Raw genomic sequence first — 13,487 nt, forward strand, 5'->3', positions numbered from 1 at the left:
ACAAATTTCATTTTTAATTTTGATATTTTCTTTGATATCTATTTTTTGTGTCTCTGTGTTAAATAAAACATGTAGTTTATTTTCAGGCAGCAGAATTTCTTCAAATAATCCAGACACAGCGTCTGATTCTCGCTGTAAAATCAGCTGCGGGAAGCGCTTTAACATGAGGATTGAGTGACAACATGAGGTCGAGCTCTCCTGCAAAGTTGTTCAGCGGGTGTAAAGTTACGAGCGCGCAGGACACACCTCTAGAGGGAGTTCCCGGGGAGGTGGAAACAAGGAGCTGATAGCTTCTCCTGCAGAAAAATCAGGAGGAGTGCTTTCACTCGGAGTAGAGAGCGTTTGTCTGAACCTGCGGCCGTGCGTCCTTTCCGCAGTAGTAGCCGTGCCACGAGAGGAAAATGCCCGAGATGGGCAACTCTTTACGCGCGGCTGCCCTCCTGTCTTTCGTGGTTCTCTCTATTTTAGTGTCACTCTTGATCAGCAGCGTGCAGCAGTTTGGAGCCAGAGTATCGCACTTATCTAACGCAACTCTTGCTGCTGTTGATGAGGAGCAGTCCGCGTCGCTCCGCGGTGCGTTGATTTACCAACTCAACGAGAGGCGCAAGGAAATTATTCCGCTGCTTTTACCTGATGAGGATGATGACGAAAACGGACAATCAACGGGAACTCGACTTTCTCCCCAATTAGACTCGAGTTTGGATTATAATCTCTGGAATGAGATCGCACATGGCTCCAGGAAAGCGCATATGGGTGAAATGGGTTGTGATTCTCTGGTGGACATGCAGGCTGTGGAGGTCCTCGGGTCCGGATACACCAAACTGGTTGTCAAAGTGAATCTATCCGGGGGTCAGCCCGTGGCCTTAAAACTCGTCAACGAGCAGGGGATAGATATGGGAAAGTGTTTGGAGGATTTTAAAGACCCACAAGGCTGCCGCGAGCTCGTCTCCTACAAGCTGAAGAAAGAAATAGTCCTGTTGCAGAGGCTACAGCATCCAAATATCATAAAGGTAAAGTGTTCTCTCTGTCTTCCTTGTGTTTATCCATTTTTAACTTTTTATTTATTGAAATGTAGAGTTAGAGTGAAAATACCAAAACAACATCATGGACAATATATGTTATTGCAAAGTTAAAGAATGTATACAGCATCAGAAGCTGCTGCCCATTTCTAACAACTGGAGATCCTGATGGAATATTAAGACTTTCCATAATCCATGCACCACTGCCCACATTTTCCTTTGTCTCGCACACAGTGAACTGGATGAAAGGCCTCATTGGCTCTGCAGGACCTTCCCATCTAATTAAATTAAATTCACTGACCCTCTTCTGACCTTTGGGTCCAGTTTGGCCAGAGCTGACAATGTGCCTCTGTCCTCCCCGCAATCCCTGGTTGCATCTGAAACCCCCAGCGCTTACACACTCAAACCATTACAGCCTAATTTAGAACTAGTTTGAACTAAAGGGATAGGTTTGTTTCTCACATCCAGCAGTCGTGTGACAGCAGCGTGTCCTACAGCTCGATTAAATTCACTAGTGGATGGAGAACATTCCCCTTTAGGCTATAATGTGATTTTATTGTCACAAGTCTGAGTTGCAGGGAGTAAGGCTGGCAGAACACCATGTCCTCTCAATTTACACCCACACACAAAACACACTTTTGGCCACTTTAGCCTGTTGCTTTATTTAGTTTCCACAGAGTTAAAATGCAAAAAAACAAAACAAAAAACAAACAAACAATCAGTAGGGTAATGATCTTATTTTGTATAATTCTCTGCACTTGTTCCATTTTACTGACTAACCACAGTTATTGTCCACTCCACAGCTCAAAGGTCATTGTGCTGGAGACGCAGGAGGTCAGGGAGGAAGAGGAGGAGAGAGAGGAAGAGTCACAGTCATTCTGGAGCAGGGGAATCCTCTCCAGATGATCCAGCTGCTCCAGAGCCCCTGGGAGGACAGATTCAGGGTAAGCACCTCATCTCCCGCTCTTTAGCTTTCGATACCCACATTCTTGTCGTTTGTCCTTTACACTGCACTACACACTCCCTCACACATATTGCTGCTCCTCTTAGTAGAAAAGATGAAGGTTGAAAGAGGACATTTGAAACTCCTGGAGGTCTGACATCTGTCCCTCAGTGCATTTGATCAGGCCGTGGCTGAAATGGAGATGGGTCCTGGAGTTAATCCACTGGAGGCTAGGAATGTCATCCATCACATGCACACACACACACACACACACACACACACACACACACACACACACACACACACACACACACACACACACAGCTTCAGCTCAACCCCCATCACAGGTATGCTCACAGTGGGAGTCAACAGAGGCTGAATTTAAAACTCCAGGGATTCAAGTATGTGCGTGTGTGTGTCTTCGCGCTTGGATGTGTTTGAAAGAGAAAGAAAGAATGAGATAAAAATGTTTTGTTTTTGGATTAGCAAAAGTAGCATCACAGTCTGCAAGTATCGTCTCAACTATGGCTCTCGTTTTGCTACATCATTCAAACAGCCGTTCATGATACCCCCCCTTGAGCTGCTCGGCCCCTTTCAGCTACGTTGCATCTGCGCAGGCTACAGTAATCCAGGGGTGTTTGGTTTCACCCAGCCCTGTTTTTACAGTGCTTCGATCCCACCAAGTGACGTCCAAGAGACTCGCAACATTACCTAACACTGCAGCTATGTTTGTAATGTGACAGAATCATTTCATGCTCTGTCAGTGCGTGGCTAATGCCTTTATTTTGCCTTTAGTGGCCTACTTATTTTCTACTTACCTTTCTGTTTTTATTATAGGATTTACAGAGAACTATAAAAACAGTCTCAGGAAATGGCTTGCAAATGTGGTTGGTGAAAAGTCTTAAAAGCAAATAACACTATATTTTTGCAAGACTGGACGTTTTTATATTTTACCATTTTTAGCTATATCATGAAACTTAATTATATTGTCTGGTCTGTCACCTTTTCAGGAAAAAACAAATCAGTTTTTAGCTTGAACATGATGAATTGTTTTGGTTCTTCCAACATTTTTAAAAAGTTTTTTGTTTGACTCAAAGTGGAACAGGTTGAAGTAACCAGAAAAACTAGAGCCAACTTGGGAGCTACAACTAGGGCAAAAAGTAACCATTATTTTTGTTTTTGATTCTTCTGGTAATTTTTTTTTAATTTGTCAGTTAATCAAATCTAAGATTGACAGAAAATAAAGCAGCAACAATGATGAAAATGGAATTATCACTTTTTTAGCAAACTTAAAAAAAAAAAAAAAAACTCAGCTTCTTCAATGACAGTTTTATGCTGTTTTTTGGGGGGGTGGCAGGGGGGTCAGGGACTGTTGGACTGTTGGTCAGACAAAACAAGCTGTTTAAATGTGTCAACTTGGGCTTTAGGAAATCATGGTGGGCATTATTTTTTATTATATATTTTATTGCCAAAATGAAAAATTATTATGAAAGTGATCATTAGTTTCAGCCCAAATTTAATCTATGAAATGTCTGAAACCACTGTAAAATGTCTTGGTAAAAGCTTCCAGAGTCTACGAAAACATCTTTAAAGTTAAGCTCTGTTTTACCAACATTACAAAAGTGGAACGATTCAATTTGAAATGATAAAAAAAATCACAGTATAGAGGTGTAAACAGTGAATGTTTTGAATTTTTTCTTTTTAAATTACAATGAATTGGTTATCTAAACTACTGACTCATTGTTTCAGCCCTAGTTACAGTGTTTTTGGAGTTACAACAACAGTGCGTTTCTCCTTGACTGCATTTCTGTCCACTTAAACAAACTGTCATCAATCCAGCTGATCAGGTTTTGGCATGTCTGATCTCCTTCCAGGTGTGTCTGGACCTGGTCAGGCTCCTCCACTTCCTCTCCCAGTCTCCTCTGGGCTCCGTATCTCTGCTGGACTTCCAGCCCCGGCAGTTTGTCACTGTGTCCGGTGCGCTGAAGCTCACAGACCTGGATGACGCCAGCGCTGAGGAGACCACCTGCCAGAGCGATGCAGACTGCACCCTGCCATTTCCACACAGAAATTTCACTCTGCCTTGCTCGCCTCGTGGAGTGTGTGAGGGCTTGAATGAGAAGAGGAACATTTACAACGCCTATAGGTAAGAATAGTGACGTTTTACTACATGATAGATGTGTGGTGGATGGAACAGCAGCTACATGGATGATTGGCTCAGCTGACACCTAAAATATTGTTGATAGCAAAGACATACTGCTGAAAAATGTGTGGTTTGATGGAGGAGGTGTGATGATTAAATTGGTAGTTCCATTGGAAAAAAAGGAGTATTTCCCCTTAAAAAAAAAAAAGCCTTCAGATTTTTGACAGCTTTATGGACTGTTTGTTTTAACACCAATGTGAGACAAGTCATGTTCTGTGGGAACTATGTGATGGGGCTTGCCTGTCTTTCTGTCTGTCTGAATGAGTTGTCTCTGCCTGGCCCCAGGTATTTTTTCACCTACCTGCTGCCTCACCAGGCCCCGCCCGGCCTTACACACCTGGTAGACCACATCATGAACTCCACAGGTGAGGATGAGAGACGTCTTGACATGACAGGACGCTAACTATTGAAGATCAGAAAGCAAATCATTCCATTATTGGAGTCGTGTAATGACATGTTGTTCTGAGTGCTTCTTTTAATGAGCTCCACAAAATGCATTGCGACATGTAACACGGTAATGAATACAAGTTTTTATCTGTTGAGATCACATAGCTAGGATTACAAGAGAAAGCATAGTGAAGAGAGAAAAAAGGAAAAAATCATCCATATTGTATGACTTTATGCCTGTAGTCAGTTAGATCTTTTATCAGACTTAATGCATTGTGTGTGTCCAGGGGAGCTGAAAGCTGACATCAATCAGACGCTGGAGGCCTTTGAACACATCCTCCTCCTCTACAAGTCTGGTCTGCACCTGGACAACCTGCCTCCATCAATAATCAGAGGTAAGAGCTTGTGGAATGGAGGCTGTTTTTTTTCTTATAAAGTACAGTGGGTCCTCATGTAAACCTTTTTTCTATGAGAGAATGCTTGGTCCTTTTTGATCCACTTTTAGAGAAAACTCAGACAGCCTACACCCCCTTCATTTTGTGTCTTTTTTTTAAAAAAATGAAGGGTTGGGGGGGTTGTTTCTCCTGTTCAGGCTGTTTTGACAGGTTTATTAGGCAGCTGGAATGACAGGACAAGACCAACAAAGTGGGATTAATCCTGCATGTCTCCGGCTCAGAAAGCACAGTTGGCGTTCATTTAACAAAACACTGCTGGGATTACATCAAGTTATTCTTTACATAAGAAATGCTCTGTTTTGTTCTTTTGCCTTAGTTGTTAGTTTTATAGAGATTTTTTTGAAACGTTTTTGTTTAGAGTTTTTTTTTTAATATAAGAAACTCAAGTTAACATATTTCCTTTCAAAATGGTCATATAAAGTATTTTTTTTGGCAAAAATTTCATCCACTTTTGTAAATTTTCAGCATAGGCACCAAAAGTCCTTCATATTTCTTCTCTCCAACTCGGCTCCACTCACTCCACTGCAGGCCCCTCACCCCTCCCGCCGTTCGTCTCAGCTCTATGAAATATTAATAACAGAATGACTGGCCTGCGTTCCTGTGGTGAGATTTTTCCATCCCCCAGATGCTGGACTGTTTATATAGCAGCGCTTTGTGAATTTAATCACAGATTCAGGGTAAAGAGGCCAGGGCGCTGAGGCTGACACCGGGAGAGAATGTTTTAGCTTAACAAGGAGGTGCCATGAGCCAACCCTGCTGCTGCTGGTGCTGCTGCTGCTGAGTGTGCGTGATAAGACCTAAAAAAAAAATGTGTGTATATTCTTTTGCCGCATTGTGGGTTTTGTTGAAACAGAGGTACCAGGACAAACCTGGTCACGGTTTTGTTTAGATTAGTTAAACCTAGTTTAGCTTAATTTAGTTTATTTACTAGTTTATTTATTTAGAACAAAAACTGTGAGAGTGTGAATCTTTTCATATAACTCGCAGCAAAAAAAAGTGAATGAACATATTTCCCAATATGGAAAGCGTAGTTTGGCTTTATTTAGTTTGGCTTAGTTTATTCTCTGACATATTGGGAAACTGGCCGCCTGGTAACGGGGGAAACTGGCTGTATGCAGCCAAGCTAGCAGTTAAAAATATGCCAGTACCAGCACCTTTAAAGATAAAAAAAATCAACATGTTATATCTTGTTTGTTCTCTGCTGGTTGATGAGAGTACTCTAGGAAGTTACTTCTAGATAGTCCAGGACATAACCCCCAGTAAAACATCAAATCATCATCTTTACACTTTGGGTTTTGTATGGACTAAACAATTAAAGATACAACATGTTAGAAAAGGAGCTTTGGAGGTGCTTTGTTGCCGACTTTATTACCTTTAGACAGAGCCAGTCCAGCTGCTTCCCTGATTCCAGTCTTTAGTTTTTAGTTTAGTTTAATTTAAACTCATCTCAGCTTATTTCCCCCAATCTAAAACTGTTGCTTTAAATGATTAAACAACCAGAGGAGAGAAAATAATTTAAAAAACCCTGCATTTGTATATTAAAAAACACATGGGCTCATTAACATGTCTCCTCTCAGCAGAGAAAAAAAAAATCAGAATTGCAGCCAAAGACACAAACACAGCAAAGCTTGATAAAAGAAGCCAAATGGGAACGCAGCTTGAAGAAGAACACAGTGCAGTAACTTTAGTGTGCGTGTGTGTGTGTAGAAGAAAAAAGCTGATCACATCCCAAGTCTTAATTTGAAATTGCTGACAGATGGAGATTCATTGGTAATGTGGATCTAACTTTTCCACAGCTGAGATCATCGGTGATTTGATGAAGGAAGCCAGAATCTGCTAAAGATATAGTTTCTTAAAATGGCTGTTGCTGCAATTATAAATTTAGTAGTGTGCTAAAAACGAACCACTGGATTTATTTAGGTCCTGAGCACTGTCATAAATATAAAGACATTGATATTCTATATATTAAAGTGAAAGGGAGACTGTTTCCCGCCGTTCATCTAACACACAGAGCTTATATTCATATGCCTCTGTCTCCTCAACATTTGAGGCCTGCCACCCTTCAGCTCCCTGGCAGGCCTCATTTTTTTTCTCCCCTGAGAAGGATCCTTTAAATACTCCTTCTCCTTGTTCCCTTTTCTCAGACCCAGAAGGCAGATCCTCATGTCTTTTTCCTCTTAACAATACCCCTATACACACACCAGCTCCTGCCATTTAGAAAGGTTAACAGTTTATAACACTGTGCCTCCTCCGTACGGACTCACAGACCAGACTTTTGTCCATTTCTGGTGTGTGTGTGTGTGTGTGTGTGTGTGTGTGTGTCTTGTGTGAGAGCGTGAGAGTGTGTAGGCATGTTTGTGTGTATGTGCGTACTTCTTTCTCATGGCTGCTAATGTGTAGCAGATGATTTAAGGCCCAATCCACAAGAAGTCTGACTGAAAGAATTATAATGATGAATGTAACACAAATGTTGGGCAGGAGGACGGTGAAGGGATTTTTTTTTTTTCAGTGCAAAGCAACAGTTTGTGCGAGAAGAGCTCAGACTGGTATCAAATGAGATTTATTTTCATTTTCCAACAACCTAAATCGATTTTCAAGGTGGTTTATTAACAAAGAAAAAAAGTGTGTTTGTCATTTCCGAGACAAATTAGTCAATTAGTGGATTGGCAGAAAAATAATTTTTGTATTTGGCTTTTTTGAAGGAAAAGTTTTGTGGTTCCCTGTTCGGTTGTGAGGATTTGCAGTTTTCCTTTTACTTATGTGAAAGTATATTAAAACAACAGAAATTAAGGTTCATTTTCATTTTTTTTTAAAGGAGGAGCTCTGTAGACAAATACCTTCACTTTCAGTATGTTTTCTTTGTTGTTCCTTTTCATGTTCTAATCTGTATTTTCTCCATTCTGCGCTGTATTAGTTCTCCCCACTGAAATCATTAAACTTTCATCTTTTCCTCAGAGAGCGCTTCAGAAACTTTCAGTAACCTCATGTGTTGAAGTGGCATCTTGTCTTCTGTGGTTAGATTACACCGTGATGCGAGGCATGGGGACCTCTGGGAACGTGGAGTACCGCTGCTGGCCGTCCTACAGCCAGCAGGGCTGCGTGCTGTCGGTCCACAGTGCCAGAGAGGCTGCGTACATCTGTAATTCCCATTCTCAGTGCAACAGCTTCACTCTGACTGGACAGAAGACATGGACGGGTTTGTAAAGCCACAGATAAACTGAAACTCTTTTACTCCTCTGATCTTTCGTCTGATCTACAAGGCTGTCAGATGTTATTTCTAATCAAGAAGCTGGGTCTTATATATGGGTTTCCAGCTCATTTTAGTCTGAATAAAACTTATTATGAAAATTAAATTGGCCTCACACACAAATATGAAAATAAGTATGTGTAACTGCCAACTAAATCATGTTTGTCACATGACTGAGGCTGCTGAGTAAACATACAGTCGCTACTTCTTTAATCTTTTGATGAAGCTTTTAAATGTTGAAATGTACACAGCTATTAAGGGCATCAAGTCAGAGCATGTTAGTGTATTGATGTTGCTGACGTGTTAAACATGGCTCTTTTCCTCCCCCCTCTCTGTCTTTTTTTCTTTTTTTCTTTTTTTTGTGCTTTGCAGGTCGCCTCCTGGCCTCTTTCAGGAGCAGCTTCAGTCATCTGGTGCCTGATGGGACATCAGAGGTGTATGTGAAGAAAAGCAAAGCTCCTGAAACTTCTACAGTGTGACACGAGAAACAAACAGAACATCCCTGTTTAAATCATGTTGGAGTTCCTGCAGTGGAGTGGGATGAGAGATAACACACAGCCGGTGATGTGAAGCAAAGCAAAACGTTGCGCTTAAGATGAGGAACTGTGTCCTCCTCGTGAACATGTCCAACGCAGCTCAGCTCTGTGGGTTCACAGGAGGAGCGCAGAGGCTGAGGAGGAGGCGTTTGAAGTGAGGCAAGTGAATGTGATGTATTTATAGGGCTTCTGCTCAGTGACTGTTTGATCTGCCTGCCAGCTCACTGACTCTGCCAACTACTATTTAAAGGGATTTCCCTTCAGGTACTATTAGGGAGGGAGAGCCTTGTGCCCTTGACATGTTTTTTTTTTCTACCTTGTCTTTATTTGCCATGTGTGTTGGCTTTCGTTGTGAGGCTGGGTCCCCGTAGTAGGATTTTTAAGCCAAAGAGGTAATGAGAACAGCCGCTACAGCTCAGCGTTTGAAGCCCGAGGACGAGAAAAGAAAACAAGCTCTTATAGAAATACACTTTGATGTTAATGCGCTGAGGTTGCGGCTGTTTTTTCACGGTTCTCTGGCTTAGCTGCGCTGTGGTATGAGATGGCAACAACCATGTAAGCATTTACACATCAACAATGAGCAAAGATGATTAAAACCATTCCAGAGCAGTCTGTTTTTACATACTTTTGTAAACTTAGTTTATAGTGCTTAGTTCATAAATATTTATAAGATCAAATGAAATGTAATTGTTCTTACATGATTGTGCATTATAGCTTACGTGCACCTTGTGGGTGAAACTTTTATTTTCAATGAAAAATGATTCACTTCAGTGTTTTTTTTTATATTTCACTAATTGTAACTGTACAGTTTTATGATTTGTAATTACATAAATGTATTGTTTCTACTTTTTGCTATTGTTATATGCATTTTTATTTTACTATACTAGTGTAACTATAACTAACAGGTGTTGGTTTCTCTTTAGCACCTTTCTGTGTGTGTGTGTGTGTGTGTGTGTGTGTGTGTGTGTGTGTGTGTGTGTGTGTGTGTGTGTGTGTGTGTGTGTGTGTGTGTGTGTCTGTCTATCTGTGTGGGCGTCAGTGGGGGAGGTGAAACTTGCATGTGTATATTAGCCTGGTTTTGTGTGTGTTTAAGTCCGTTATCTGATCGCGTGCCCCCACATCAACAATCTGTGGCTCATCTGAATGGGTGAGACTGCAAACCCGCGGAGCTCCGCAGAGTTTGCACAATACCAGAGGAATGCATTCAAATGCCACATCATGCTGGGCTCATTATGGGCTTTAATTAATACATGTAAATTAGCTTACTTACCAGCCCTTTCTCATGGTGAGAGAGGCAGTGTTACTGTAAGACAAAGACAGTCATCAGGACAATCAGAGCTCAATCTGTGGTTTGCACACGAATGGGCTTGCCATCTGTGCCTGCCAGGAGCAACCTAGTGAGGTAGAGATAATGGCAGGACTGCAGGGTGGCAGACTCAAGGATTTGTAAGGTCAGGACTTGTAGCATCAAGATTCATCAGCCACAGAGTTTCTGGTGGGGTGAGAAAGAGCAGAACAAATACCTATGATGTCCTGAAACAAGCCAGAGACTTTTGTAACATGTCATCCCCCACTCTTAACATATTTCCTGTTGCAGTTACAAAGAGGGGGGAAAAATCAAAACCTTCACAATAATTCTAGCATTGGGCTGGAAAAACAAAATGCACAATGCAAAAAAAAAAAAAAATATCAAGAATGCTGAGATTTTAGATACCGCAAATGCCAGATAGTTTTGTGGTGATTCCTTTACCATTCAGCCATACAACTACCACCGACTTGAAAGGACATGTCCCGTCTACAAATTACACTTTTATGACGGAGACACCGGGGAGGCCTCAGGGTCTTCTTTGCCTCATGTTGGCCCCTGTTTGTCTGGACAAAGCTGGCTGATTAGAGTCTGATCATGGAGATAAGGAGTCTGAGTCAGATTAGATAAAACCAAACCAACTCACTGGACCAACACAGCAGGACCGACTAGATGCATGGTGTGGGAAATAATCCCCCACAAGAGTGAGTGTTTTATCTGTTCTACAGTAAATAGACTTTTAAAACCTGACTGAAAACTGCAGATAGCCACAAGAAATGTGCTCATTTGTTTTTTTTTTCCCTAACTGTTTGATGAGAAGATTGATACCATGTGGCTACCACGAGCAACTGATTAGCTTAGTTTAGCACAAAGATTGGAAACAGCTAGTTGGTTTAGTTAGGGTATTTAGAATTGTTATTTTTAAATTTAAATTTTTTGTACGAATTCAACAAATTATATGATGTTAATTAGGTGGGTTTAGAGCTGCTTGTTGGTGGATTTTTTTCTTCTTTTTTTTTAACCTTTTCACAAAGCTGGGTTTCATATTTACCATAAAGCTGTTTTGTTTCTCCAGAACACTGATGCAGGTTAGGACTCAAAAGTTATCTCTCAAGAATTTGGAAAAGCAATGAACTGAGGTGAGCCGCCAACTCAGCAAACATTAGTCACAAATAAGGTCTTCACACTGGTAATACAGAGCACATCACTTGAATTTCTTCCAGTGATAAGCTTTAATTTATTGAAGCTTACAGCTGCGGTTCATCCTCCTCCACGTCAGCTCGGAGAAGAAAATGTCTGGAGTCTGTCTGGTTTGTCTTGGCAGTCTTTTTGACAGAGCTAATGGATGTTCTGGCTTTGTACGAAGCTTGCTCATGTTGTTTTTTGCTCAAATGTTTTTAAACACATCAGGAATGCCCGGCTGCGAAAGATTCTTTAGGTTATTCAGCTGAATGCAGTGTATAGTCACAGCACAACTATGCACCTTTCTTCATATACAGGTTTGTTGGAGAACCTGTGGTTGGTGAATCAGCAGCGTGTTCTGCGGTTGTTCCAGAGGAGGTCTTCACAGCATAGTTTTTGTATTCTCAGTAGACTCTGAAAGTATTCCCTTTCTTTCCCGACTTTGTTTATTTAGCTGGAAAGCTGGAAATATGCGTGGAGGTTGGATGGCTGAGCTGCTCAGAGCTCTGTTTTGTTTTGTTTTTCTTGTTTGTTTTGTTATGAAAGTAATTTTTTTGTTTAGGGATGTTTTAATGTTTGTATCGTGGTCGAACATTTAAAATGATCATGTGGTATTACTGTCCGCATGTTCATGTGTGGTACAGTGTTCCTCTGTTCTTAACCGTGTAATTGACAAGTTGGTCTTTTGTGAACGGTTCAGGGAATGAGCGGGGGAGGAGAAAGATTGTTTTTTTTACTCAGCTCCATACCCCACCATTTCTGTTTTTTTAAGTTTCCAGTTTCACCCGACTTGTTTCCGTCGGGTTTTATTCATGACCTCCATCTGGAAATAATATATGTTCATGAAAACAAGCCATCAGCAATTTTAGGGAAGAGTTGTGTATGTGTGTATGTGTGTGCGCGCATGTGTGTGTACGTGTGCACGTGCAGGGAGGGGGACATCAGGGCCTCTTCTGTGAGGTTCAGGCTCCACCAATGTAACAGTGTTAGTGTAGCGAGAAAGATGTATATGACTAAGCTAAGAACCAAAGCCTCCATCATCCTCTCTTAAAATCCTCGTGCAATGCATTTGCGGTCTGGCTAAAGTCTTTGATTCAAATGCAAAGTTAGTCATCAAATGTTAGAAACCGCAGCTGCTGGGAGAAATTACGTGTCAGGCAGGTCTTTGGCAAAATGTTTGACCTTGGCTCAGACTAAAAATATGCATTAACTCGGTGAAAGCCTGCATAGTTCTGCAGGAAAGAAGATCTGGCTTGTGTTTGAGTTGCTCGCAGGAGCGTATGCAGCCTGTGACGGGAGAGATAGAGCAGATATTCACCCGACTCCGGGCTCACAGAAACACCTCTGTGCCTGTCTGCCGCCTTGGCTGCGGTACACAGGAGACCGGCCGGTCACACCTGAGAGCCTCTGAAGAGTAGCCAGACATTTAGCCGGCCTGTCCCGAGCACAGAGGCTTCTTAGTTTGCAGGTCGCTGTCTGTATATCTAACTGTCTAACTAACTATTTGTCTGTCTGCCTGGAGCCGATACTATCTCATTTAGAGTCATAATGGCTTTAGCAGGCCCTGAAGCAGAGAGCAAGTAGGTGTGTGTGAGGAGGAGAGGTTTTCATTTCTGTCTGTCTGAAGTGAAGGCGGGGGAGGTGTGGCTGGATCATGTTTTAAAAGCCCTGAAGTTAACCCCAGTCAAAAGGTTTATGCCTACCACTAAAGCCACAGAGACATCTTGAAAGGTGTAATAGCTCTGTATTGTATCCAGTGGCATCTCTATGGACCCACTGCATAGTTATCTGTTATATGGAAAAGCTGATAATTACAGTGCTGCCTAATTTACCTAAAAAAAAAAAAGTCACAGCTTTAAAAGCATATTTCAAAAAAGCCTGAAAATAGCGTTTTTACTTGATATTCAGTCTTGTATATCTGTTTTTGGGCAGCCTCACTTTGAGGTATTTCAAAACCTTTTATCGTTATGAGATCCCCACATGTTCCTCTGCCCTGTATTCCCTCCTGCTACATCACAGCAGCAGACTGGGTCATTTTTCTTTTGAAGCACCCCAAACCCACCCCACCCCCCTGCCCCCACCTCTCTTCCTCACCAGTCCATCCATCATAGAGAGTCTGTGGAACCTCCTTTCACCCCACCCATCCACCTCTGCTGCGGCTGCTGCTGCCACTGCCCTCCCTCTCTGTTTGAAATGCTGCTTCAGGCCA

General features: G+C 41.8%; 1 protein-coding gene across 1 annotated transcript; it reads left to right on the plus strand.

Annotated features, from left to right (window-relative positions):
* The first annotated feature begins 321 nt into the window (after window positions 1-321).
* pkdccb (protein kinase domain containing, cytoplasmic b) lies at window positions 322-9,640 on the plus strand. The gene is made up of 7 exons (XM_041061514.1): window positions 322-1,010; window positions 1,823-1,963; window positions 3,837-4,108; window positions 4,451-4,530; window positions 4,840-4,947; window positions 8,027-8,203; window positions 8,627-9,640. The coding sequence occupies exons 1-7, from the start codon at window positions 402-404 to the stop codon at window positions 8,731-8,733; spliced, it is 1,494 nt and encodes a 497-aa protein (XP_040917448.1). The 5' UTR covers window positions 322-401; the 3' UTR covers window positions 8,734-9,640.
* The last annotated feature ends 3,847 nt before the right edge of the window (window positions 9,641-13,487 follow it).

This window comes from Toxotes jaculatrix, chromosome 17 (genome assembly GCF_017976425.1).
Source record: "Toxotes jaculatrix isolate fToxJac2 chromosome 17, fToxJac2.pri, whole genome shotgun sequence".
Classification (NCBI taxonomy): domain Eukaryota; kingdom Metazoa; phylum Chordata; class Actinopteri; family Toxotidae; genus Toxotes; species Toxotes jaculatrix.